Raw genomic sequence first — 26,958 nt, 5'->3', positions numbered from 1 at the left:
CTCTTGTGCTGTAATATATTTCGGAAACTCAATTGTAAAAATTGGTATTCACGGTGCGCGTGAAAGTAATTACATTGGGAGTAAATGCGACGCCTTCACAAACCACTAATGGGAGTGTAGGTGACTGAAAGCTGAAAGCACAGTAAGTTTTAAAGTAGCGCATGCACCGGATCGAACGCAGGAGACATAATAGAAGTGGTAAACAGACCCAAACACCAACAAGACCTGGAGTTAACAAGCACTGAGGAAGTCGGCGCGTACCAGACGCCGTCGCAGAGTCGGATTCCGACGCGCGCCTTGGGATTGGGCCACGCGAAGTCATGTGAGCTGTCTACGGTAGAAGCTCACGCGCGCGACCCGATCCGAAAGTGCGCGTCGGAATCCGACGCTGCCATAGGGAATGTTGGGCACGCGGCCAGCTCTTGTAGCCACATTCCAGCTCGTTGTGGGCTGAGATGCCGACTATAGTTCTCTGGCGAGAACGCGCTTTCAGCGTGTTACTAGCCGAGACCTAAAAATGACCTGGATAAGGTGAATGCGCACAGAGCATCTGGCTTCAATTACCACAGCCCCTGACAGCCGGTAATTGATGAAATATAGACTTCTGGTGCGCGTCCTCGCACGGAATATGCAGGAAGCGGAGCAGCTCAAAAGCCTATGGCCTATTGCGTGCTGGCTTGTAAAAACACAGCCATGCGCGGGCCAATTGACATGCAGCTGCCAATAAATTCCGAATCCATTTCACGCGGTTCTCTGGAATGTCTAGGTTAGCTCGCCAAACTGCTCTCTAGGGGACTCTGAAGCCACACCCACTTCGTGGGATGTAGGCCGAGCCCTAAAAATAGAGACAAAAGGCCTCAAAAAGTCAGTCAAAAAAATGAAGGGGGTACCTGCTCTTCCCAGATCTGCGCTTGCTGGCGCGGAAAAAGAAAGAACTGACGTCAGCGCGCGTGGGCCACGTCTAAGTAGCGCCTGGAACGTCATCTCGGCGACCATGCTGCCAACGACGGACGCGAAGCCGCACGACGCCACCTACCGATGCGCAGGGGTACTGCTGACGAAAACTTTCCAGATCCAGTCTGATACCTGGGGGTAATTCCAAGGTAAGTAATCTATCACTATGTGTTTCTTTCAGATACAAAACATAGTCCCCTAAACGAAGATATAAACACAGAAGTGTAAATATACCAGTAATTGGGCTCGTAGGAGGAAACAAAATACAAACAAGAAAAAGGATTAAACAATAGCAAGCAAGCATTTTTGAAGGAGAATCGAAGGGACAAAGAAAAAGGCAATGGGCGGGCTGTAAGCCTACTGAGTGTATAAAGCATGTGTCGAAGAGGCAGTGCATTCGCTGCCTAGGTTCAACCTAAAAAGAACTCTCTCTGGACCACAATCTAGCCAAATTTGGTGTAATTGCGTTCAGCGGTTCGGGGTGTAGTGCGACTCAAATCCCTATAGGAAAATTGCATTGGGAAAACACATTTGAAGACCCGCCCCTCCCTTTTCCCCACCCACCCCAAAACATTTCAGACAGCAGCTGAAGGAACTGGCATACTAGCTTGGAAAATTCCATGAAGATTTGTCAAACTGCATCAAAGTTATTATTCCTTTGGAAACTAACTACCTACTGACTACCTCCAGTAAGTAATTTATTTATATTATGTAAAAACAAAACAAAAAAGCACTCATTGATACACTGAATCATGTACAGTAGGACATACACACAGCACACTCCAAAAGTTACATCCTCTGTCACACCAAGGGCCACTCACCTGAATTCCTAGGACTTCTGCTGAAGCAAAGATTTTCTACCACTTCCCCTTGAGGTTAATCCTTAGTATTAGAAGAGGTTACCGATACCAGTGACTAACCCTGGGGGTAAGAGGAGTTTGGAGGAAGAGAGATGCACAATGGTTCTGTATTACTGTGAACGCATGTGAAAAGGATGGCGGGTGGGTGCGAATGCTTCTGGGCAGGAACCCTTATATCATAGTGGCAAGGCACGCTCCTTCAGTTAGGAGAGGTGCATTGCACAAAGAACACAATATTTTCAGACAACCATAAACTAATGCTTTGCAATCAACCTCAAGTGAGATTCTTTAATGAAAACAAGAATTACTATAAGAAATTAGAATGAATGGCCCTTGAGCACGGACTCTTGTGCTGAATCCTGTGTGCATATCCTAAAGTCTCTGCTCAGATGATTCCGAAATCTGATGAGACCATAACTTTGTGTTACATCACACAACTAGTCCTTTTCTTTTAACCAAGGCTTTCTTATTCAGATTTCTAGTTGTCCTTGAAGAAAAAAGGGATACCAAAACTAGAATCAACCGCAGATTGTACTAACCTGAGGTTTGAGTAATGGGCCAGAATAGCTGGGCAGTTAAATGCCGAAAAGATGGTTATAGTCAATGTAGTGCCAACTGAGTGACTAAGTTCCAGGGTTCAAGATCGCTGGAAGCTTTCTCAAAGGGAAATATTCCAAGAAGGATTGCTTGCCCCCAGCTTCCAGGCGAAGATGTTCAGGTTATTCTTGTGACAGGTGGCGAGGCTTGGAACCAAAGGATGGCACTGATGGGAGAGACTGCTCTCTTTTCAGACGGATCGACAAACCCAAGCTGGGGACAGATTTGGAAAGTAGAATTTATAGACTGTCATGCAAGAGGTAATCTGGAGCCTTCTTGAAGATCACTAAATGATTCCTGTTAATTAGAAAGCTGACTGGGGCAGCATATAGAACGTTGAAGAAACAAACGCACTCGGCACCCTTTCCGAAGGGTGTTTACTGTCAATTAGATGGCGGTCTCTGGCCGGAGACTGAGGCAGGAAACAGAGGTCTTTAATTAGACAGCCGGGCACCTGAACAAAAACAAGCAAGCATATCAGTAGGAAACATAGGCTTTTAACTAATCAGCACCACATTTGTTCAAACAGCAATTCCATGTATTTGCACTTAAACAGATCTTGAAACTGGGCACTCAAACTAAAGTACACAGCAAGCCTAAATAAAGCACACAGAAGAGTACATGGCACTAGCCAATTGAACAAATTGTTGCTGCACTACCTAAGGTAATCACTGGGTTCCAAGTAATAGTTGCTCACCTCTAAAGACCAGCTACATAATTTAGACATTTAAACAAAATCAAGAGGCAACAATAAATGTATACAAAGAAAGTTGTACAAGAAAAAACAGGACAAGAGGTCCTTTGTGCTTGTCTTTTAATAGTGTTGTTCAGAATACGGAAACAAGTGCAGCCAACGCGTTTCACACCACAGGCTTCCTCAGGGCAGAATTGTTTGCTTATTCTGAAGAAGAACACGATTAAAAGAAACCGAAACAAAGGACCCAATTGTCCTGTCTTTTTATTTTGTACAACTTTTTGTATACACTTTTTTTTTTGTTGCCTCTCGGTTTACATGCCACGAGCCCAAACCAGAAAACAGTGACAACAATTTGTAACAAACAGCACAGACACGGTATGACATCCTCAACCTTGCCTTCTCAACATACCCAACTATCTAATATGAATGACCCACACTCCAGAACTAGAACACTGACTGACATTCGTATCTACATGCTTATTATACCAACAAACCACGGTGAACACAAAAAAAGTTTAAACCTTCAAATTCTTCAGAGACTTCTCCATAAATAACCTAATGCTTGAACTCGTCTCTCAATCAACTCAACACCCGACTCCTACACCCCTCTAAACAACTTCAACATTTATTAAGAAAGTTATGTGAAGAATCATGGCCCTATAAAAACAAACAATTGTAAGTTAAAGCCTTCAGGACCTTAGTGTTCCAAAAACCTTGCTGACCGTAAACAATCCATCCGCAAAAAGAAAATGGGAGAAAAGCAAAACTTGAAGACCTCTTGATACTAAAGTCCCTCCTTTCAACCCACATACAGCTCATCTCAGTCAAAGCAAAGCACTACACCAACACCATCAATGAAGCAATCAACAGAAGCAGAACAATGATCAAGACAATCAAGGATTTCATCAACCCCCTGCCGGACCTGCCTATTCCTCACTCCAAAGGAAAGCGCAATCCCATCAACAACTTCTGAAATAAATGAAACTACACAAGATTCAATATCACATTAACACCACCAAGCCGGATTCAATTCTTACACTCACCCCTTCCCCTAGAATCCCGGAATGGTCAGCCTTCAAAGTCTTAGCTCTCCCATATCTTGCTGACAAACTTAATTCCTTCAAAACCACTACTTACAAAGATGATGTATTACCATTGCCCTTAATCAAAGCTCTTTCTGGGGAGGGTCTCTTACCCCTACTTACAACTGTCAATACCTCCCTCAGGAAAGGCATTTTGCCAGAAACTCTCAAAACAGGTTGGATCCTACATCTCCGTAAGAAATTTACAGTAGACATTGTAGACTTCGCCGTCACTCATCTAATCACTCATCGGCAAGATCATAGAACAAGTATTTGCAATGCAATCAATCTCGCCTTTGGGACCTTATATGTATTTAGCGATGCAGCACATTAGCCTGGGTGCTGAAAATACTACTGTTCTTTAACATGGAGGGAAAGTAAGCACCAAACTGCGTGACACGCAGGTATGGGAACTCATGGAGAGAAATATTGCCTTTCGGAAGGAAATGGTATAGTCCAAAGCTCTGTTTTTAATATAAAAGCAGGGCCTTCGGTGGTCATATCACTGAAAATCAAGATTTGAAAACAATATTATTGTCCACTGGTACTTGTGGAAGACAATTTCTATGGACTGGAATCTATCAAGAAAATTAAATAAAGGCAGATGCCAGAAAAAAAGAAAAGAAAAAAAAGAAAAAAAAGAGTCCCTCAGCAGAAAGCAATTCTGGTATTTTACTGACCTCTACTGTTCGTTTTCTACCAAGACCGTTAAACAGAGGCAGTTGAACAGAAATAAAAGTCCCTAAGCGGAAGTAGACAAGTCCTAGGGCTGATCTCCGGAGCCCAGAAAGTACATACACATATAAGTATATACTAAAGTATATACAAGAGGCTTTGAATGCTCGACCTAAAAAGCAGTCTCTGCTTAACTCCAAGACCACATTAATGCTAACCACCTCCTAAAATACTACCAGTCTGGGTTCAGATCATGCTGCAGCACGGAAACGGCTATCTCACATATCGTAGTTGATGCCCTCTGGAACACAGATGAAGGTGACCCCACCCTCGTATATTACTGGATCTCTCAGCTGGCTTTGATAAAGTCGACCATCCCACCATCATGTGCACTCTGCCCTGAAGTCTTGAATGGGATTAATCAGCAATGCCCTTCACTGGTACTCCTTCTGCCTTTCCATTCGACACCACTTTGTTTCACATGGGCATGGCCAGGACACAAAACATCATTGAAATCTGAAGAGTCCCCCAAGGCTACATACCGTCCCCTGTCATCTTCAACCAATACATGGAGTCACTTGGTGCTCTACTCACAGATAACAGAATCAAGATTCATCAAAATGATGATCATACCTAACTCTTCTTGAAAGTCTCCTGTGCTTCAGACATTCAACACCTTAAACACTGCCTGCACATCATCCACACCTGGGAATCCAACCAAGACAGAATTCCTGTTATTCACCCAGAACAATATTGGGTTCTTAGTTACTAGTCTTCACAGGACACTGTTTGCAAAAGATACAAAGAGTTGTTACTCAGCAGCGATCCAGTCTGTGTCTTCGCAGATCCGCACAGACAGCAGACGTGCCGCGGCGGCAGTTGCAGCGGTCGGTTCACGTCCGTTTTCCCAGTCGCTCTCCCAGCCGCCTTCCTTACTGCTTTCTCGCTGTCCTGCTTCACGCCTTTAGCTCCAGTACTTGGGAGGTACTTCGGAGGTGCTGTCAGCCACCGCGGAAGCTCCACAGAGGCCTCGAGGGAAAGCCCTGCAGAGGCCTCTAGGGGAGAGAAAAAAAAAGCCCCGCAGAAGCTCCGCACGAGCCCTGTAAGAAGCCCTGGAACAGCTTCTGCTTGTATTCTGCTACCACCACCATTGCTGGGACGGGCGGTAGTAGCACCAAGCACCAAGTTACAAGCCATAAAACGAAACAGCCGGAATTGGTGCCAGCGCCCACAACTACAGCAGCAGCAACAGCCCCCTCCTTGCTCCCCATCACTCCTGCATTCTTGAGGTGAGCGAAGGGGGGAGGGGGGGATGCGCAAAGGAACAAGCGAGTGAAAAAAAAACCTTAACCCGGCACACCTACTGCACAGAGGAAACTATTGCAAAATATTGCAATCACTTAGCCCCCTCAGCCCCGCTGCCTGGTGGATTGGCGTTGGCAGCTTGATCTACACAGACACCAGAGGCACCTAGTGTAATAACTTGGGAGCTGTGGCCTGAGAAGTAAGCGGCAATGAACATTGCAGTCTCTTATCTTCTTTTCTTTTTAAAAGGCACCCAAAAGCACTGCAGCACCTCTAACAACATTTTTTGCATTTTGGTGAGCTTGAGACTCGCAAATTATAACGAAGCCATAACAAACCTCTGACAGCTCTGCTCAAGCCCAAAGCTCCGGTCACTCATTCTAGGAGCAAGACAGACACTCAACCAGTGCACCCTGACAGCCCCACAACTCAACTACCCTACAGCCTAATAGTCTAACTATAATTGCAATAGCTTAAGAGCTCAATAGGTTAGCAGTTTAACAGCCCGACAGTTTAAAAGGAGGGCTTTTACCTAATCCCCCTCAAGACATCAACACTCCTTAACGGGGACTCAGAGTAAGCACAAAAATGAGGACAAGAAACTCAAACCTGGTCCAACACCAAGAAAAACATCAAGAGAAGCATCGCCCCCATAAATCAGCAAGGCGGCAAAAATCAAAGCTGCTCTACCCTCTAGGTAGAGGGAGCTCCAAACTAGGGTCAAGTCCCAAGGAGGGCACCCCCAGAGGACCAGCAAACAGGAGATTCATTAACAGCACCTGTAACCTCATTGGGAAGTGCCCCAAATCCACACGAGTCTATGACTACCAGGAACAGTTTCAGCATCACAAAGGGAACGACCAGCACAAATGGTAATAGAGACATAAGAGCGTTCCTGCAACATACAATTTCGAACGACAAACTTGGCGAATCTGGAGGTGCAGCGTGCTCAACATGCTCAGGAAAAACCACCAGAACTGCCAGATCATCAGCAGATGCCAGTGACAGAAGTCTAGGACCCCATTCGTCCAGGCATTCAGCTATCCCACTTTCACCAGATATAATTATTGTTCAGGGGGACAGAGTATCAGAAACAAAATCGGTACCAGGCACGCCCAGCAATAACAGCCCCAGCAACTCAGCATTTCGAAAATCAGGGAACATGAAAATGGGCTATGTGGTCAAAGGAGCTAATGAAGCCAATGCTCCCACAACAAGCGAAACATCAGAAACCAATGAGGATATTATCAGCGGACAAACCCAATGTCACCACTCAAACCCGATTTCCCCGTTAGTCCAAGGGGCTCTAACAACGAATAGACAATAAATTAGTCATCTCAGTACGCAAGCCACCATGGCCCTTAACGGCGACCTACTGCTAGGTCAAACTGGAGGAACTGCCGCGACGACATGGTCAAATTATAAAAACGGGTCCACAATTGAAATTAATCTGGCCCATTTGTTTTATACAACGGAGGTACAACATGGAGGTCGTACTCCCCCCGACGCCTGCCCAGCTGACAGAGCATCGGAATGCGTAAACAACATAATAGGAGACAGTAGAGATAGCAGAGCATCACATAACCAACTAAACCCGCCTCCTTGCTTCCTAAATTCGGATTTACCTGGGGCTTTCTCCTCAGTTTCAAGGCAGAACATGGGGTAACTCAGAACTCCTACAAGATCCATCTCAGAGCTAACTGATCTACTTTCAGTATCAGCCAAATGTATAAGTCAAGATCTTACATCCAAACGGTACCCTAACCCCTCAAACCTTATCTGCTGTGTACAAGACAACGACCCTTGGATTCTCAGTCCCACCAGAAGGGGAGCGGAAAAAGATCAAAAGCCCCCAATAATTGAAAATCATCTAGCATTAATCAATGATGCTCTGATTTCAATGGCAAACTCTGCAATAATGCATACAGATAAACTGGACATTCAAATAAATATATTACAAACAGTCGCCGGTTTGATTTCAGGGATAGATTCCAAACTGGAACATTTGAACTCACTGATATACAGAGCCCGTGCCAATACAGCTTTAACAGTCAAAACAAGAGGCCTGCGGCTGCAGTCCAAAATTGCACAATCTAGTAAAGCTCCCAGAGATAATGAATAAGTTAGTCGAGGATCTCAAAAACGAAGTTAGCAGGCAACGGAACATCTCACACTCCCAATAAAACACAAAGGAGCCCATAAGTACGAAAGACTCAAAACTGTTGATAAAGAATCCTTGCAAGAAACGACAAAGGCTGTGGCCGACTATCAACGCAGGGCTGAAGAAATTGTAATAAAATCCAGCAACGATCCTGACAACGACCATGGAATTCCAAATAAGCCCAAGTTGGCAACCCCAGACATTCATCATCTATCTCGATTAATTAAAAAAGCTAAACAAAGTGAGAACAAGCATTTGCAATGCAATTGTACTCGCATTATGAAAGTTTGAGCTATTGGTCTTGTAAATGACAATTTTTTTATTTATGTGTTGGTTTTGAAAATAGCTAAGTTAATAGCTTTGTCATTTACAATGCCAATAGTTATAACTTTCGCAAATGTGACCCTGTGACGGGGTGGCGGGCCATGGGGATGTGGACACTGATGTTTCCGTGGACTGGTGGTCCGCTGTGCCGCTGACCCCCCTTTCTATCATCCCTGCACAGACTGAGGCAACCGAACAAGGGGACTGGTTCACGACGAACAGTGGGTGGAACTACCCTCCGGTAAATGAACAGGGTCCCTTTAACCCAGGACGGCAGGACGACGAGGCCCCGCCCCCTGAGAGCGACGGAGAGCCAAAAGCCGGAAGAACGAGAGAGACGAAGGACGGCGTTTCCCTGGAGGCGGAAGGAGTATTGGAGTGGAGACGGAGAGCGGTGCAGTCGAGTGTCGGAGGAGAAGGTTACGAGGAGAGCCCAGCAGATTACGTCAAGCCAGGAGGCCACCGATTTGGCGCTTCGCCCTGCCACGGTCCCACGGGAGGAGCGTGGCTGGACAAGGTACGGGGTACTGTTGCGGGCTGGGTGGGACGGAGCGGCCAGTCGAACACCCGAGACCCAGTGTGAAATTGTATAGTCTGTGAGCCCTTCCCCACACGAGCACTACGGACGTTTGTAAATAATTGAGCACTTGGTTTCCCTCACTCCCCGGGCCCCTGTAAATCCGTCACGGACGTCCCAGTGACTGTTTCCTTTTCTTTCCTTTCCTTTTTGGGATATCTCCGGACGGAGATTCGAGCCTGTGCCCCGGCGAGCTACAAGCCCCCCCCCTCAAGACAGAAGAGAGCGGATCGGCTGTTTCACGTACCTGCTTCATTCTGGCTAGCTCAGGATTCACAAGAAACAACAAGTGATGGACTGAATGTGGATCAATGTCACACACTCCCCCAGTCAAAAGATCTGGGCCCAAATCCATCGTTTTTTTTGCACTCCACACCACCCTGGGTCAGATAATGGCTTTATGCAAATCAGCTCTGACCCTGTTGCCCCATGGGAACAGTCCAGTCCGAACTACAACAGCCATATCTTTCCCAGACCGGAATCAAGCATCCGAGGACCGGACCGGTTTCGAGGTAACACCTCTCTTCAGCCCGGCTAGCTTGACTCCAAGTGGTGTGGAGTGCCTGGGACCCACGTCTGGGCATCCCCAGCGCACTTAGGGCGGAAATTGCAAAAAACAACAAGTGATGGACTGAATGTGGATCAATGTCACACACTCCCCCAGTCAAAAGATCTGGGCCCAAATCCATCGTTTTTTTGCACTCCACACCACCCTGGGTCAGATAATGGCTTTATGCAAATCAGCTCTGACCCTGTTGCCCCATGGGAACAGTCCAGTCCGAACTACAACAGCCATATCTTTCCCAGACCGGAATCAAGCATCCGAGGACCGGACCGGTTTCGAGGTAAACACCTCTCTTCAGCCCGGCTAGCTTGACTCCAAGTGGTGTGGAGTGCCTGGGACCCACGTCTGGGCATCCCCAGCGCACTTAGGGCGGAAAATGCAAAAAACAACAAGTGATGGACTGAATGTGGATCAATGTCACACACTCCCCCAGTCAAAAGATCTGGGCCCAAATCCATCGTTTTTTTGCACTCCACACCACCCTGGGTCAGATAATGGCTTTATGCAAATCAGCTCTGACCCTGTTGCCCCATGGGAACAGTCCAGTCCGAACTACAACAGCCATATCTTTCCCAGACCGGAATCAAGCATCCGAGGACCGGACCGGTTTCGAGGTAATCACCTCTCTTCAGCCCGGCTAGCTTGACTCCAAGTGGTGTGGAGTGCCTGGGACCCACGTCTGGGCATCCCCATCGCACTTAGGGCGGAAATTGCAAAAAACAACAAGTGATGGACTGAATGTGGATCAATGTCACACACTCCCCCAGTCAAAAGATCTGGGCCCAAATCCATCGTTTTTTTGCACTCCACACCACCCTGGGTCAGATAATGGCTTTATGCAAATCAGCTCTGACCCTGTTGCTCGGATGCTTGATTCCGGTCTGGGAAAGATATGGCTGTTGTAGTTCGGACTGGACTGTTCCCATGGGGCAACAGGGTCAGAGCTGATTTGCATAAAGCCATTATCTGACCCAGGGTGGTGTGGAGTGCAAAAAAACGATGGAATTGGGCCCAGATCTTTTGACTGGGGGAGTGTGTGACATTGATCCACATTCAGTCCATCACTTGTTCTTTTTTGCAATTGCCGCCCTAAGTGCGCTGGGGATGCCCAGACGTGGGTCCCAGGCACTCCACACCACTTGGAGTCAAGCTAGCCGGGCTGAAGAGAGGTGTTACCTCGAAACCGGTCCGGTCCTCGGATGCTTGATTCCGGTCTGGGAAAGATATGGCTGTTGTAGTTCGGACTGGACTGTTCCCATGGGGCAACAGGGTCAGAGCTGATTTGCATAAAGCCATTATCTGACCCAGGGTGGTGTGGAGTGCAAAAAAACGATGGAATTGGGCCCAGATCTTTTGACTGGGGGAGTGTGTGACATTGATCCACATTCAGTCCATCACTTGTTCTTTTTTGCAATTGCCGCCCTAAGTGCGCTGGGGATGCCCAGACATGGGTCCCAGGCACTCCACACCACTTGGAGTCAAGCTAGCCGGGCTGAAGAGAGGTGTTACCTCGAAACCGGTCCGGTCCTCGGATGCTTGATTCCGGTCTGGGAAAGATATGGCTGTTGTAGTTCGGACTGGACTGTTCCCATGGGGCAACAGGGTCAGAGCTGATTTGCATAAAGCCATTATCTGACCCAGGGTGGTGTGGAGTGCAAAAAAACGATGGAATTGGGCCCAGATCTTTTGACTGGGGGAGTGTGTGACATTGATCCACATTCAGTCCATCACTTGTTCTTTTTTGCAATTGCCGCCCTAAGTGCGCTGGGGATGCCCAGACGTGGGTCCCAGGCACTCCACACCACTTGGAGTCAAGCTAGCCGGGCTGAAGAGAGGTGTTACCTCGAAACCGGTCCGGTCCTCGGATGCTTGATTCCGGTCTGGGAAAGATATGGCTGTTGTAGTTCGGACTGGACTGTTCCCATGGGGCAACAGGGTCAGAGCTGATTTGCATAAAGCCATTATCTGACCCAGGGTGGTGTGGAGTGCAAAAAAACGATGTAATTGGGCCCAGATCTTTTGACTGGGGGAGTGTGTGACATTGATCCACATTCAGTCCATCACTTGTTCTTTTTTGCAGGATTCACAAGAGGCGTCAGGACGGAACCCTCTGAATTTGCAAGACTGAGAGTGACTACCAAACGAAGGAAAGCTTATCTTAAAATAAAACCTTCACTTAGAGCGCTATTTCCTGACTCTGTCTCTCTTGATCCTGTTCCCCCTGTCTCTGACTCGCCATTCACTGCACCCCCTGATCCTGCCCCCTCACAGACCCCTATAGCATTTGTAATGCAACATGTTTTGTATTTACGTGACTTAGATGTATTGATATTACAAATAACAATGGCTTTTAATTTTTTTAAATAATTAATACTTAAATAAAAGTGATTGTAATTTATGGCAATAGCTTAAACTTTTGTAAATAACTTTTGTGAAGATTATGTTCAGTGTATTTTATTGTGACGAAAATCCAAGAACAGAAGTGAAATATTAACATTTTTTTGTGACATTTGTAATAAAGCTTGAAACATTGAGAGAACATATTTGAACCAGTAGTTGTTGAATGGTTGCACAGATTGATGCTGTGGTGGCGCGGAGTGTGTTTTGGTGGCGCTAAGTGATGCTGTGATGGTGCTGAGTGATGCTTCGGTTGCGCTGAGTGGTGCTGGGGTGGTGCTGGGGTGGTGCTGGGGTGGTGCTGGGGTGGTGCTGGGGTGGTGCTGGGGTGGTGCTGATTGGTGCTGTGGTGGTGCCGAGTGGTGCTGTGGTGGTGCTGAGTGGTGATGTGGTGGTGCTGAGTGGTGCTGTGGTGGTGATGAGTGATGCTGAGGTGCTGAGTGGTGCTGTGGTGGTGCTGAGTGGTGCGGAGTGGTGCTGTGGTGGAGCGGAGTGGTGCTGTGGTGGAGCGGAGTGGTGCTGTGGTGGAGCGGAGTGGTGCTGTGGTGGAGCGGAGTGGTGCTGTGGTGGAGCGGAGTGGTGCTGTGGTGGAGCGGAGTGATGCTGTGGTGGTGCTGAGTGATGCTGTGGTGGTGCTGAGTGATGCTGTGGTGGTGCTGAGTGATGCTGTGGTGGTGCAGAGTGGTGTTGTGGTGGTGCTGGGGTGGCGCTGAGTGATGCTGTGGTGGTGCAGAGTGATGCTGGGGTGGCGCTGAGTGATGCTGGGGTGGCGCTGAGTGATGCTGGGGTGGCGCTGAGTGATGCTGGGGTGGCGCTGAGTGATGCTGGGGTGGCGCTGAGTGATGCTGGGGTGGCGCTGAGTGATGCTGGGGTGGCTCTGAGTGATGCTGGGGTGGCGCTGAGTGATGCTGGGGTGGCGCTGAGTGGTGCTGTGGTGGCGCTGAGTGGTGCTGTGGTGGTGCTGAGTGATGCTGTGGTGGTGCTGAGTGATGCTGTGGTGGCGCTGAGTGATGCTGTGGTGGCGCTGAGTGATGCTGCAGTGGAGCTGAGTGATGCTGTGGTGGTGCTGAGTGATGCTGTGGTGTAAATGTTAATGTATTGCGACTTATATAGCGCACCTATCACCCGAAGGCATCAAGGCGCTTGCCTTGGGAACCCGTCCTGGCTTTTCCCTGTGAGATAACCCGTACTGGGTATCCCCAGGGTGAAAGCCAGGCATCCCGCAGCGGGTGGGCCGCCGTAGTGGAGATTAAGCACCTATTGCCCAGAGTTGCAGCGTGGGACCCCATGATTAGAATAGGCACCGAGGCGAGAATTATCGAGTCCGTGGACATTTTGGGCTCAGGACCCTGCCGCGTCGGGAATTGAACCCTGGTCCCGGGCCAGACCTCTGCATCAGGGTCTGCCACTCTAATCAGTGAGCCTCCTCCTGGTGGCGTTGAGTGATGCTGTGGTGGCGCTGAGTGATGCTGTGGTGGCGCTGAGTGATGCTGTGGTGGCGCTGAGTGATGCTGTGGTGGCGCTGAGTGATGCTGTGGTGGCGCTGAGTGATGCTGTGGTGGCGCTGAGTGATGCTGTGGTGGTGCTGAGTGATGCTGGTGTGGTGCTGAGTGATGCTGGGGTGGCGCTGAGTGGTGCTGAGTGATGCTGAGTGGTGCTGTGGTGGTGCTGAGTGGTGCTGTTGTGGTGCTGAATGGTGCTGAGTGGTGCTGTGGTGGCGCTGAGTGATGATGTGTAGGTGCTGAGTGATGCTGGGGTGGCGCTGAGTGGTGCTGTGGTGGTGCTGTGGTGGTGCTGAGTGGTGCTGTGGTGGTGCTGAGTGGTGCTGAGTGATGCTGGGGTGGCGCTGAGTGATGCTGGGGTGGCGCTGAGTGATGCTGAGTGATGCTGTTGAGTTGAGTGATGCTGTTGCGTTGAGGGATGCTGTGCGCTGAGTGGTGTTGTGGGATAGACGATACCGAAAAAAATAGGATCGGCCGATGAGAAACAAGCGACAGCCATCCCCCTCCAGTGTTCTTGGAAATCGTGCTTGACTCAAGGTTGTGACTGCAACATTTCCTGCACAGCATGAAAAATCTCACAAGAAGATGCTAAATAAACCAGTCTTGTGTGTCATTGACAAAAACCCTTAGGGTAGGTAGCATATGTTTACAATGCAGTCTTTTTCTTGCACACTTCTTAGAATATGTAAGCATCGACTGGTGGTGGCTTTCCCAAGCATCTTTAAAAAACATCTAACAATGACGATACCGGACTTAGAAAAAATGTGGGCGGGTGACATTCCTACCAGAATTAGAGGTGCATACATTGGGCTTCTAGGTCGGGTTTAGGAAGCAACTCAACTACTGGCAAGTATGTTCTTGCTGACTTCTCATCCTTGCCACTAGTGTTCCAAAAGAGCTCCTGGCTGACATGACCGAAGCCAGGTGGAATATTTAACTGTTAAACTGATGAGTTGTTACTGGAATAATTTAGGAGGTACTGGTGTTCAGACCAGTAAAACACATTTATATTAAAAGGCCATTAAATGGCAGTGCGGTATATAAATGCAAGTCAGTAACTAGCTTTTTAATGGAAACCACTGCACGTCTGGCCGAAAGGAGGAGGAAGCTCGAGACAGACAGGAGGGATGCAGACTCTGCGAAATCCATGCTGATTAGGTAAGCGGAACGTGTGAACTTTACTTTATCTTTAATCAGTTTTATAAGCAACTGACAACTTCTTTGCGGGGAAAGGGGCTGTAATGATAATCCACAACAAGCAAATAGGGAGACATGACGGGGGTGGGGACACGGAGTGTGTAGGGAGACATGATGTCAGACACCGATGATGAACCCTAGGCTTTACAGGCAGCTGGGGTGGGCGGAGAATTAAACAGGTAGCCTGTTTGTGGTGGTGGGAGGGAGAGCACCCGGGGAGATGGAGCTTTGAAGCAGGAAGCACTGCGTTTGTTTAAAGTTATTTGATAAAAAATTGGAGGTGGGCTAGCCGTGCCCTGCAACGTTAAATCAAATCCAATGCAGCTAAAGGATTCTCCCTTTCTCTTGTGCGCCGCGGAGAGCCCCTGCTGCCTAGCATTACATATGTATACGAAATTGGGCACCATACTGAAAAAAAGAGTGGCGCCCCATACATAAAACGTGTGCCTGCCTGCAAGTGAAGCGGACATCACAGTAAATTTTTAAAAACAAGCATTGGCACCGCGCGGCAATAAAAATAAAACGTGTGCATGCCTGCAAGTGAAGCGGACATCGCAGTAAATAAAAACAAGCATTGGTACCGCGAGGCAATAAAAAACCAAGCTCTTGGCATTGCTGTGGGGGGGGGCGGGACAGGAGCGCATTGGCAGGGGAGCAGCAGCCTTTGATGTGCGAGCGAGTGGGAAGGAACACCATATGGGGTGTGATTAAGAAGTGAGCTCAAGCGCGCGCTGGGGAAGCGTTGCGCTTGAGTACCTCACATGCATTGGGGACAATCCTCGCTGGTTTCAAGAGCTGTTTTGCCCACTACACTCTCGCAGAACAACGCATGCGCGTTGGTTCAGCGAGACCTAAAAAACAAATACAACAATAAAGGCTCCATCCTGCAGTGGCTGCTGCCCGAAAAACAGGAGACTGAGGTTCACATTAACGACCAACATGAGACCAATATCTCACCTCAGAGTCAGAACCTAAACAATAATATTGCAGGCTCAGTAATACTAGGCAAAACCAACACTGAAACTAACTCTGACAAAATTGTGGGTCACGCCATGGCCCACCGGTTAAATCTCGTGGTCACGAGGGAACAAAAACAAAGCTGGTGTTCAATCAACTCACAAGGACAACAAGCCGGGGAAGGAAACTACGAACTACAGAGATTTGGAACTCAACTTAAAGAGTCCCCCATTGACTAAACCGGCAGATAAAATCTTGGATACTATGAATCAATTAACACTTAAAACTAGCTAACATACTATTACGCAAGCATCAGGCCGCAGGGCATCTCAAGGTAAAATTGAACTTCCCAATAATAGAGAGATGAAATCCATGCTAACTCGACCATTGATCAAGAGCAAAGCTCCGCAGATGGTGATTAACCCAAATCAGGCAGCGGTTGACCTGGATATCCAGGCAGAGACAACCCCCAACTTCACAGAGGCCCTCGACGCGCAGGAGGTAACTCACCAACAAAATCTGTCATTCAAAAATCATGATGATTTGAAAATATTGCTGTATCCTGAATATGTCTCACAGGGCAAGTGGGATATCCTTCATCGCAGCAACCTCCTGAAACTCTGCGCAAACATTCCGGGTCTAGAAAAGATAAAAACAACTGATATTGAGAGTGTTTCTTTTCTTGCCCCAGGACCAAGTGAGATCAATGAGACCACAGAGCTAATTTTTACCAATCTGGCCATGGCCGAGGCCCTGAAAGGAAACAACAAGCAATTGGAAAACTGGGGCATAAAATTCATGACCCAGCCTGTGTTAAAATATCCAATGATCTTGTAAAATAGTGACCTGAAGGAACAGTCAGACCCTCAAGAACAGAATAACCAGAAAAAGCCATTTATGAATGACTTGACATGTTCAGTACCACCAGCTGAGTCCATTCTCTGCGGCAGCAAAAGCGGCCCAAAAATAAATCTTACCAACTACAGCTTAATTAAAATAACAACAAGTTTGGGAGGGGGCATCCGTGCTTGCTCGATTAGGGGGAATATCAGCAAAGACTGGTCTTGGCTCCCAAGGGCCTTAATTCCCAGTCCCTAATACCTGCTCCCCTGTAAGCAAGGAGCCCGTGTCATCTAAGGTTCAGCACCTGCCGAACAATGGCTCAGCCAATTACAGAAACTCAATGGCCAACATTCGAAGATTAAACATCATGAGCTGGAACGTCACAGGGATTTCAAAGCTTGTGCAAAACCCAGTGACATTGGCATTTCTGGAAGGAGCCTACCTAATTTGAACCCAAGAAACATGGGCAATTAAACCAATATCAATAAGAGGTTATGCGGAATATTGTAAACCAGCTATTAAAGGCAATATATTCGGGAGACCCTCAGGCGGGATTTCTATATATATTAAGCACTCTCTGAAAATACATTTCACAGAAATAAAAACACAATCGAACAGGTTTCTGGCGGGTACCCTGAAAGGCCTTTCCACGATCAATGGTCCACACTCAATCCTTCTAATTAACGTCTATTATAATTCCCACGGGCTGGGTGCCAAAGACAAGCTGTCCCAGCTGATAAATTAGATAGAAACTCTGCTCTTACAGTTCGCACCTATGGAATCTATTATCCTTGGGGACTTCAACATACATAATATAGGAGACACTGCAATACAAAGTAACCACCTCGGGCCAACAGACACTTTTAATGCTCTGATGCAGACTTATAATTTGATAACAGCACAATCTCTGTTTTTAAGGAATAAGCCGGGGGCACTCTTTGCTCCCACATACAATAATCAAACGACAATAGACTACATTTTATTAAGAGAATACAAAAACTCATGGTAAATTATACAGTGCACCCATGAAGCGAAAGCGATCATGCCACCTTATTGATTCAGTTAAACCTCACAGCAGATATACGTTACACTCCACGCTACATTGGGGCATCTAATGGAGAGGAACTCTACAAACTATTAAGAAGAATCAAATGGGGGCCTGCGCCAAATAAATAGGATAAATGGAAAAAAACATCGGCAGGCTGGCAACTTGGCGCAAACACCAGGGGCACTGTAGATGAATGGGATCAGTTTGCCAACAAATTAGCCTCACTGCTTCGGGGGGACAACACGCAGAACCCCCCTAGATTCACCGCTTACTCTAGGATTCTTCCCAGCAATTAAAGAGTGCCAAACAATAAAATGCCAAACGCAGGTCTTATCGGAAAATTGGATTAGCATCTGCCAAAAGGCTACTTAAAGGAGCCACAAAAAGTCTTTTGAAGCAGGTTTGGGCCGCAAAACATGAATGTATAGACGCGAAATAGCTGAAGATCTTTGACTTGCTGAGAGCATGCCAATCCCAAGAGTTCTGGCGATACTTAAATAATCTAATCCAAGGAGACACCAACAGAGAGAATTCACTTGACGCAGGTACCTGGGTCGCTCACGTGAAAGCACTGTATAAAGAGGATCAAAGTACAACTTCTTTAAATAAATCCCTTATTGCGAGGGAAGGAATAGACAGCACTGTAGTCACACTGAAAACATTGGATGATCGAGCTCCTCCTGGTAAAACTTTAGTTCGTACAATTTTAAAAGAGATCCAACACAATGGGGCACCGGGTCCTAATGGTCTGCCTGGCTCCCTCTTCAGGGCAGACACAGATTGCTGGACGGGTAATCGGACCCAGTTATATGCCGAATGCAGGTTCTTGGGGGACATTCCAGACTCCTGGAGAGGGTCGCTATTGCACACAATATATAAGAAAGGGCCAAAATCTGATCCAAAAAACTACTGTATGATTGCCCTGCTGGACATTGAGGGCAAGGCCTATGCAAGCACCCTCCTGGCGGAATTATCAGATTGGGCCAGCACGGAAGGCCTTCTGCCCTTTTTTTCAAATAGGGTTCAGACCTGGGGCATCAACGCTGGATAACTAAATCGCCCTGTCATATTTAGCCCAAAAAGCCGTGACTCACCAAGTCTGCCCCTTTTTGTCTGTTTTATTGATTATTCAGCAGCTTTTGATGGTGTAGACCGTACCATCCTCTGGCAGAATCTGGCACGCTGGAATATCAACCCATCTCTATTACAAGCGATTAGATCATGGTACTCACGAACTTGGGTAAAAATCAAACTCTCCAGCGAATCTGGTACAGAGAAAATCGTCAATGGCCCCAATGCTTTTTAGGTCGAGCGTAGCGATGGACCTTTTGTTGGCGTGTTAGGGGGAATGTGAGACCGCGTACAGGCACGAGCTTCTCCGATTTGCCATCGAGGGCGCGCACGGCGCCGTGCAGATGCCATGCCTCAGATTCACAGCCTCACTCACGCATGCGCACACAGACACACACTTCATATATACACACACACACACACACGCGCGAGCGCACACACAAATGCACGCTTCCACCCCCCACTCACCTGGCTCTTTTGTCGTGACTCCCCGTATCTCCGCCCCAAAATCAAAGTTGCCTCCCCGTAAACACCGCCGCAGTCCGGGAACCTCGGGAGCCTCAGAATCAGAAATCCCGAGCGCAGCTCCTCTGACGTCAGACGAGGAGCCGCGCTGGGATTGGTGCCGGTGGGGCCGTTGCCTAGAAACGGAAGACTCGTCGACGCCGGGCGGGAGGGGCTTCTTCGCTCCTCAGCCGGGCAGCGCCTGTTTTTTTATTATCAATCTACTAGATTTCTCTGCGATTATTTCATGATGGCGCATGGCTGGTTTGTAGTAGGCAGCGCGCATGTAAGCCTGGGCAAGAATAATTGTGGCTGTGCGTTTGTTTTATTATTTACGGCGCGGAACGCTGCCCCATGCCTTTATTTTTATGAGTATTTGGTTTTTTACACAATGGCGGCACCATGTTTTTTTCTCTGTGAGTTACTGCTGCCTCCCCCCTCGTGGCTCCTGCTCCGTGGTTCATAAGCATTTGCAGCTTGCAGGATTGTTATGACCACTCACCCCCCCACATTCCCACTCTCCAACCCCACGGACTGCGCATGTATGGCTGTTTCGACCGCCGAGAAAACATCATGTGTGCACTTTAACGTTTACTATGGCGGCCGTGCGTCAGACATCTGCATACTGTTCTGACGTGATCTCCTCTGCCAGTGTGCCGCTAATTAGGCTGATTTTCACTTAAAAGTTTCTATTGTCAGCCGTCTCTAAGGGCAATTAGGAATGGGTGGATCCGTGAGCCAAACAATCATTTTAACAAGCATTTGCAATGCAAAAGGTCTCGCATTTGCGAGAGTTTAACCTATTGGCATTGTAAATGACAATGCCTTTTATTTATGTTTTAGACACCAACACATAAATAAATGGCATTGCCATTTACAATGCCAATAACTCAAACTCTAACAACTGCGAGACCTATTGCATTGCAAATGCTTGTTTGTGAGAAGTTGGCCTGATGTATGATGTCTCCAATTCTGGGGGCACCTTGTATCAGTCCAAACAATCCCTATGGTGATGGTTGTAAGTCAACCTTAAAAAGGCAATCTATCCTAATGGTAGCATGGACTAAGCAGCCTAAAGGCTTAACTCAAGAGGGCATGTGAAGTCAGCTGTTTTACCATATGCAATCCTGTAATATCAAATGAAAGGACACCACACAAGTTATATATTATAAAAATATATGTATTTATTACAAGAATAATCCCCTGTACTCTTTATGAGTATAGAAGCACAAGCGTTTAACCCCTTCCATGCTCATGACAAGGTCAGCTCGTCATGCAGTGCACTGGAGCTGTGCTAATGACGAGCTGACCTTGTCATGAACAATGGGATTCTCCATCATCAGCACCCAGCGGGAATTGCCTTAGCACCAATGTGGTTAAACAAAAGCACAGTATAACATATGAAAGTTGCACAATTATGGATGAGGCCGGTGGCCACTCAAACCATATATCAAAAAAGTGGTATAAGTATCACCTTTCGAACTGTGGTAAGGCCTGGGGCCTTGGGAATCGCTGGGATTACACTGGACTAACAGCAGTTAGGACGGGAGTAGCCCGCGAGAATCGGGTGCAGCGCTAAAAGCACACGCATGCACCAATGCAAAGTCAATGGTGCGTAAAAGTTATCGAGTTACAGTTTTAAGAGTCTTCCGACTGGAATAGAATTACCACACTTTAAACTTTGACACTAGAGGTGTAAACAACTACAGGAGCACCGGTGTTAGATCGTTACCTCACCCACAGGAAGCAGGTGCATAGGTGCCAAAGTGTGTCGGGTTTCGTCGTGTAGATCTATGGAGCCTGGAGATGAAGATGCTGCAGGCGGCCAGTAGAGAAGAGTCCGGTTGGATCCAAGAGTGGATCGAAGATGTAGAGTACCTGAAAGCAGAGGGGACAGAGTCTGGGTCACTAGCCAGTGACCAGGAAGGAACCAGGAATGAACCAGGCAATGTTGGGCACAATCAGGTGCTTGACGGAAAGCTCGTCTCCGCCGCCACGTGGACTCTGGGGCATCAAGGATGTCCAGGAGTGGATCACGAGCTGTCCCACGAATGCTCTCGCTGTCGGCGGTGTCAGCTTCCGGATCGGAGTTAACAAGCCTTGGCAAGTGCAACCCACGCAGGATTGGAAGATCGCTTCTTACTCGGACCAGCAAGGTCAGAGCGAGTGCTCCTTTTCAGGGGAGCGAGGGCCAGTCTGGAGCAACCAGACTAGCAGTGTAAATTCTTTGGTTCGTCGGTACTGGGGCCACTAGCCAACGGGCAAGCGACCGGACCAACGCGTCGAGCCTCGGGAGCTGCACGGTCAGCACTTCGTAGTTTTTCCAAGAAGGCCGGCTCCACACTTCACGTCGCCTCCCCGTTCTCAGATTCGCTGGGACTGTGGATCGGGCTGCTGGAAGTCAGGGAAGCTGGGTCTTGTCGATCTCTGTCGCTCGAGTTCCGGCGGGAACTGCAACAAAGCAAACGGTGAGGCGCTGGATGGTGCCTGTTTGCACAGGGTGGTCACTCCTTGACCACAAGGGAGATTCTTCAGTCTTCCACGTCGAGTGGGATGTCGAAGGGTCCAGAGTTTCGTTTCATAAGTTTCAGTCAGGATAATCTGATATGCACTAGCACAGCTCCTACCTTTATTCAAAATACAATACAATCCTAAAGTTCTTTATTTCGACCATTGAGGCCATAAAAGATGCAGTAAAAAAACAGTAAAATCACATATCATAAAATACAAGCTAAAAGGAAAGCATTTCAACATACAGTGTTAGAACAAATGCAAGGAAGCAGAAACTAACTTAATTCATTATATGTGAGGATCCAGGGAATTCAAGATACCATTCACTGCAGTTCATTTCACGGTTATGGATTACCTTTCAGTATTTTTTTCCTTTTCAACCACATAGCCATTAAATACTTGGTTAGTGCAAAAACAATACAGTGCGAAGTACTTGACTTTAGAATTCTATACGATTGTAAACAGTGTCTAAAGCCTAGATTCCTACACAAGGGTACTAGCCAGTACTTTCTTGGTCTACTATAAGCAGGGCAAAAAAACAGCACGTGTAGTTCATCCTCCACATTCGCGCTGCACCCTGGACAAGTTTTGTCGTCCGATGTAATCCATTTACTTGTAAAGTCTTTAATGGGCAATGTACCAAACCTCCATTGGATAAAAAGTTTCCTTGCAGTAGTGGGAAAAATAATGTCTATAAATTCTTCAAACTTAAAAGAACTTTTGGAAACCAAAAATTGTTCAGTGCAGGTGCCAATTTTCGGGGCGCACAGGAGCGTAGTTAGGCTTTTGTCCTTAAAGATCTTAGTGAGCAATTTGCGAGAGACCCCAAGACAGCCTCTTTCGGGATCATCCCACAGATCAGCCAAGCCTAATCGGGAAAACTCTCGTTTTACATAGGCCAGCCATGGGATTCTGTCAGAACTATTATGGCTCAGGACGTGCTTCAAGTCTTGCCTGTAATGGGACAGCTCGGTAGTGGACCATAGCCTGTGCCAAAACCTCAATGGCTTTAGGGCTAACTCATCCCCTATTGAAGGGAGCCCCAGATCTAGTCTCAATAGTAAAAGAGGCGTGCCTTGTGGTAGCGACAGCAACCGTCTAAGGAAGTTGGTCTCCACCTTGATAGGTTCTGTTCCAGCATTATGGCCCCACAGTTCACCACTATATGATGAGGCTGATCTGGCTTGAGTTTTGTACATCGCCAGTGCTGGACTAACTGGCTTGAAGGTTGAAGAATTCAAAACCTTTAAAATGGCCCCCACCATTTGTGATAGCTTTAGGCGAGTTCTTGCTATCTGTGGACCCCAAGATAGGTTTTCGTGTAAAGTTAGCCCCAAATACTGGAACGTTCTAACCCTTTCCAGCCTGTCCGATCCCAAGGTTGGATTTGGCCTAGTTGTTGCCGAGGGATTGAATACCATAAACTTGGTTTTCTCTGCATTGATCTCGAGGCCATGGGCTCTGCAGAAGTCCCCAAACCCATCCAGTATCCGTTGGATCCCCCTGGGGGATTTGGAAAGCAGGAGAGTATCGTCGGCAAACATAATTGCTGGAACCCTCCTGCTTGCCAGCCTAGGGGCGTCGTTGTTGGTGACATTGTCAAGGTGAGATATTACGCCGTTGACATAGAGGCAGAACAGGGTTGGTGCTAGGATACAACCCTGTCTCACCCCCCTGCCAACCGGGAACCTGGATGACAATGCCCCATCCCTCCCACACCTAACCTGGGCAAAATTCCCATTGTGAAGCCTAATTATTACTTGCAGGAGCTGTGGTGGAACACCTAACTCCCTGAGAACCGCCCAAAGATTCTCGCGTGGTACTAGGTCGAATGCGGACCTCAAATCCACAAACACCATGTACAGACTTCCCCCCTCGATCCTTGCCGTTTTCCAGAAAAGAAGAACGAGGCGAAAAATCTGATCCATGGTGGATGTGTTCTTCCTAAAGCCTGCCTGGAGAGGACTAAGGATCTCATTGTCCTCCATCCAATCCAGGAGCTGGTCCAGCAGAAGACGGGCGAAGAGTTTTTGGGGCACATCTATAAGGCTGATCGGCCTGTAGTTGGCTGGGAGCAGAGGAGAGCCCTTTTTGAAAATCGGTACTATCTCTGCGCCCAGCCAAGTACAGGGGATCTTCATTCCCATCAAAACTGAATTAAAAATGAGCAGATAGGGACCCCAGATCTCTGGTTGATGTCTCAATAGGTCTCCAGGGAGTTTATCTAAGCCTGGAGCCTTCCCCCGTGCGAGTCTCCCTGTTGCATTTAATACCTCACCCAAGGTAAACTCTAGTTTCTCGCTAGGCTCAGAGGGAGTATCAGAGACTGCCTCTATGGGGATAGTAAAGCTATCTTGATACAATTTACTAAAGTGGGATTCCCATACCGAAGCAGCAATATTTGGCTCAACTGCAGCTTTCGGATCCCCTGAGCCTGTGTGTACTAGTGACCAACATTTTCTAGAGTCTCTGGTTTCCAAGGCCATTGTTAGATTATGCCATCTATCCCAATCCCATTCAAACTTTGCGTGGGCGATGGCCTCCATATATTTTCGTCTGAGCTCATGTACTTTGTTTTTATCAATGCCAGACTTGACCATTGAAATCAGCTCAGTCTTGATCTTTTTACACGTGGCATTATACCAAGCTGAGGTTGGTGTCCTCTTCTTCCTTCTCACTGACACAGGGTAGAAGACCTCACCTAGCCTGTCAACTAGATCTATATGGATTTGCCCTAATTTCTCATTGAAGTCAGTAGCTATGGGTTGATTAATCAGGTCATCCATTTCGACTAATTTTGGGAGCGCCAAGTCGTAGATTTTCGTGATACACTCTGTAGTGTTAACTAATTTCCCCCATTATACCCTACATCTATTGTTATATAATACTAGGGCCCCTATGTCTTGTTCTGTATCATTTAGTGTTGTACTTTCTTTAGGCCCTGGGTGAACCATATCCAGACAGAGAGCATTATGGTCGCTATCGGCTCTCACCGTCACCCTAAAATCCAGGACCTTAGACCACATGCTAATATCTACAAAAATGTAGTCTAGGCGTGATTCGTGGCCCTTCCTGTTAAAGGTGCACACTGAGGGACTGTCAGATGGAGTGCGCCCATTGCAAGCCCTCAGGGCGTAATTCAGGGTAAGGGACATAATCTGTAACGCCAGAGGAGACCATGATTTCGGACTTGGCGATCGACAGGGGGGAATCCCCCAGTAGTCGTCCTCAGCCATTAGGGCACCCTCCTTTAATCCATGTAATGGTTCAAAGTGGCAGTTGACATCCCCTCCCATCAAAATCTTACAGTCAGCGGGTAGTAGCCCTAGAAATAGAGATAATTCATCTATAGTGGGAGATTCCATAGACACACTCACTGGAGGAGAGTAAACATTAACAATAGCCAGGTTGTAGACATGTGGCCATTTAAGAAGAACGCATTGTACGTCTTCCGAGTGTGTTGGTATAGTTTCTGCTGTACAACCCAAGTGGGTAGCCACCCAGATTGCAAGTCCACCAGACGGCCTCCCTTTACCTCCCCACCTAGCAGGGACATAAAAGGTTGCATAACCCACCCTCGGGTAGACTTCCCTAGCCCAAGTCTCCTGAAAGAGACAGATGTTGTTACTATCCACTAGGGAGCCCCAGTCACTACAATCAATTTTGTTAGCGACACCTGCAAGGTTCCATGAAAGAACCTTCATCCTTTTTGGGCCCATACTGGGCACTCTTCCCCCCTCGCTCACGCCATCTAATTCTAGGTTGGTGACTAACACCCACTCAGGGGGTACCTGCCCTTCCAGGACCCCCGAGTCTATTGCGTCTTGAGATATTGTATCCAGAGGGAGGATTTTTGATGCATGGCGACAGGATGATATGGTGGAAGATTGTATAGGGGATTCTGGAGTACTAGTGGTACTTGGCCGATCGGGGGATAGGGGGACAGGGGCAAAATTGCCAGTATCTGAGGTATCTGCCACTGTCCCCAGCTGAGCTGTGTGGGAGACCACCCCTTCACTTCACATGAGCATAATTGCTCTGTGTTAGTGTATCGTGACGTATGGGCCTATACCTTGTACCATCGATGGCAAATCCCACCCTTGTCCAGCCGTCATTCACCCCAAAATGCAAGTTGTTATTTCTTTGATAGAAAAAAGACAGCGATACCAGTTGGATAGATGAGTTCCCCAGACTCCCCAACCAGTTACAAATATAGGAAGCAATCTGAGAATCCCTAAATCTTACCAGAATGCAATCACCCCTTATTTACTTTATGGTATATCCTACCCAGGGGACCCTCCTGACCATCAATATTTCCCCCTCTCATGTTTGATGGCAGGAGCCTATGAATGTTCAGCCAACTGATGACTTTGTTTCTTAAGGAATCAAAGGATTCTGGTGCAGAGTTGGAAAGCTCAGGGACCCCGGTCAAGATTACAGTATGGGCTGCCGCCTCTGGAGGCAGATTGACTATATTTGATCGGTTAAGGCTGTTGACATTCTGATGGGGGCGATCAACTGTCCTAGTGGGCGTCTTTTCTAGCCTCGTTGTAGTCGTTGGAATAGGCAACTTGGATTTCCGCACTATAGGCACGGGAGGAAGTTGCCTTGGAAGGGGTAGTGGGTTACGTTTAGGTAGGGTAACTATGGGTACACTCACAGTAGATGAGGGCTTAGTCTTCTTTGAAGTTAGGGTACTGGAAGGACTAGGGGAAGAGGGAGTCCCCACATTCATCATAGTTACACCTTGAGTGCTAGCCCAGGTTCTTAGCTGATCCTCCATACCCCCAGTCACTTGTTCTATTGCTTGTAATCTGGTGTTGATACAGTCAAGCCTGGCCAACAGGGGGTCTAGGAGTTTCTTCAGAACATTTGTAATAAGATGAATAGACTGTTCCCTCCCGCCACAAGACTCCTCGTCAAAAATAAACGGGCCAGACTGTAATGGCAACTGTGAATGGAAGGGGTGCATTGGACTCGCCATTTCATTTACAGTCGTGGTAGAGGATGATTCCGTCGTGTCAGGCATATTGTCAGTGATGTTGGGGGTATGATCCAATTTAGCCCTTTTTGCACCCTTAGACTGTCTAGCTCTTTTTCTTTTTGGAACAGCACCTTCCCGGAGACCCCG

General features: G+C 47.6%; 1 protein-coding gene across 4 annotated transcripts in view; it reads right to left on the bottom strand.

The window, feature by feature from the left end:
• The window catches only part of MSANTD2 (Myb/SANT DNA binding domain containing 2), a 1,072,267-nt gene that overhangs the window by 802,236 nt on the left and 243,073 nt on the right, over positions 1-26,958 (bottom strand). The window contains exon 3 of one of the 4 annotated variants that reach the window (XM_078681997.1): positions 2,056-2,865. The exons of the other annotated variants lie outside the window; for them this stretch is intronic. Within the exon in view, the coding sequence (XP_078538123.1) occupies positions 2,846-2,865 (20 nt within the window). The 3' untranslated portion in view covers positions 2,056-2,845. Of the gene's footprint in view, positions 1-2,055; positions 2,866-26,958 lie in introns of those variants that run through there. 4 annotated transcript variants of the gene reach the window in all.

The sequence above is a fragment of the Lissotriton helveticus genome, chromosome 3_1 (genome assembly GCF_964261635.1).
Source record: "Lissotriton helveticus chromosome 3_1, aLisHel1.1, whole genome shotgun sequence".
In the NCBI taxonomy this organism is placed as follows: Eukaryota; Metazoa; Chordata; class Amphibia; order Caudata; family Salamandridae; genus Lissotriton; species Lissotriton helveticus.
Note: the sequence above shows the minus strand (reverse complement) of the source record. Positions and strands in the feature narration are given on the sequence as shown.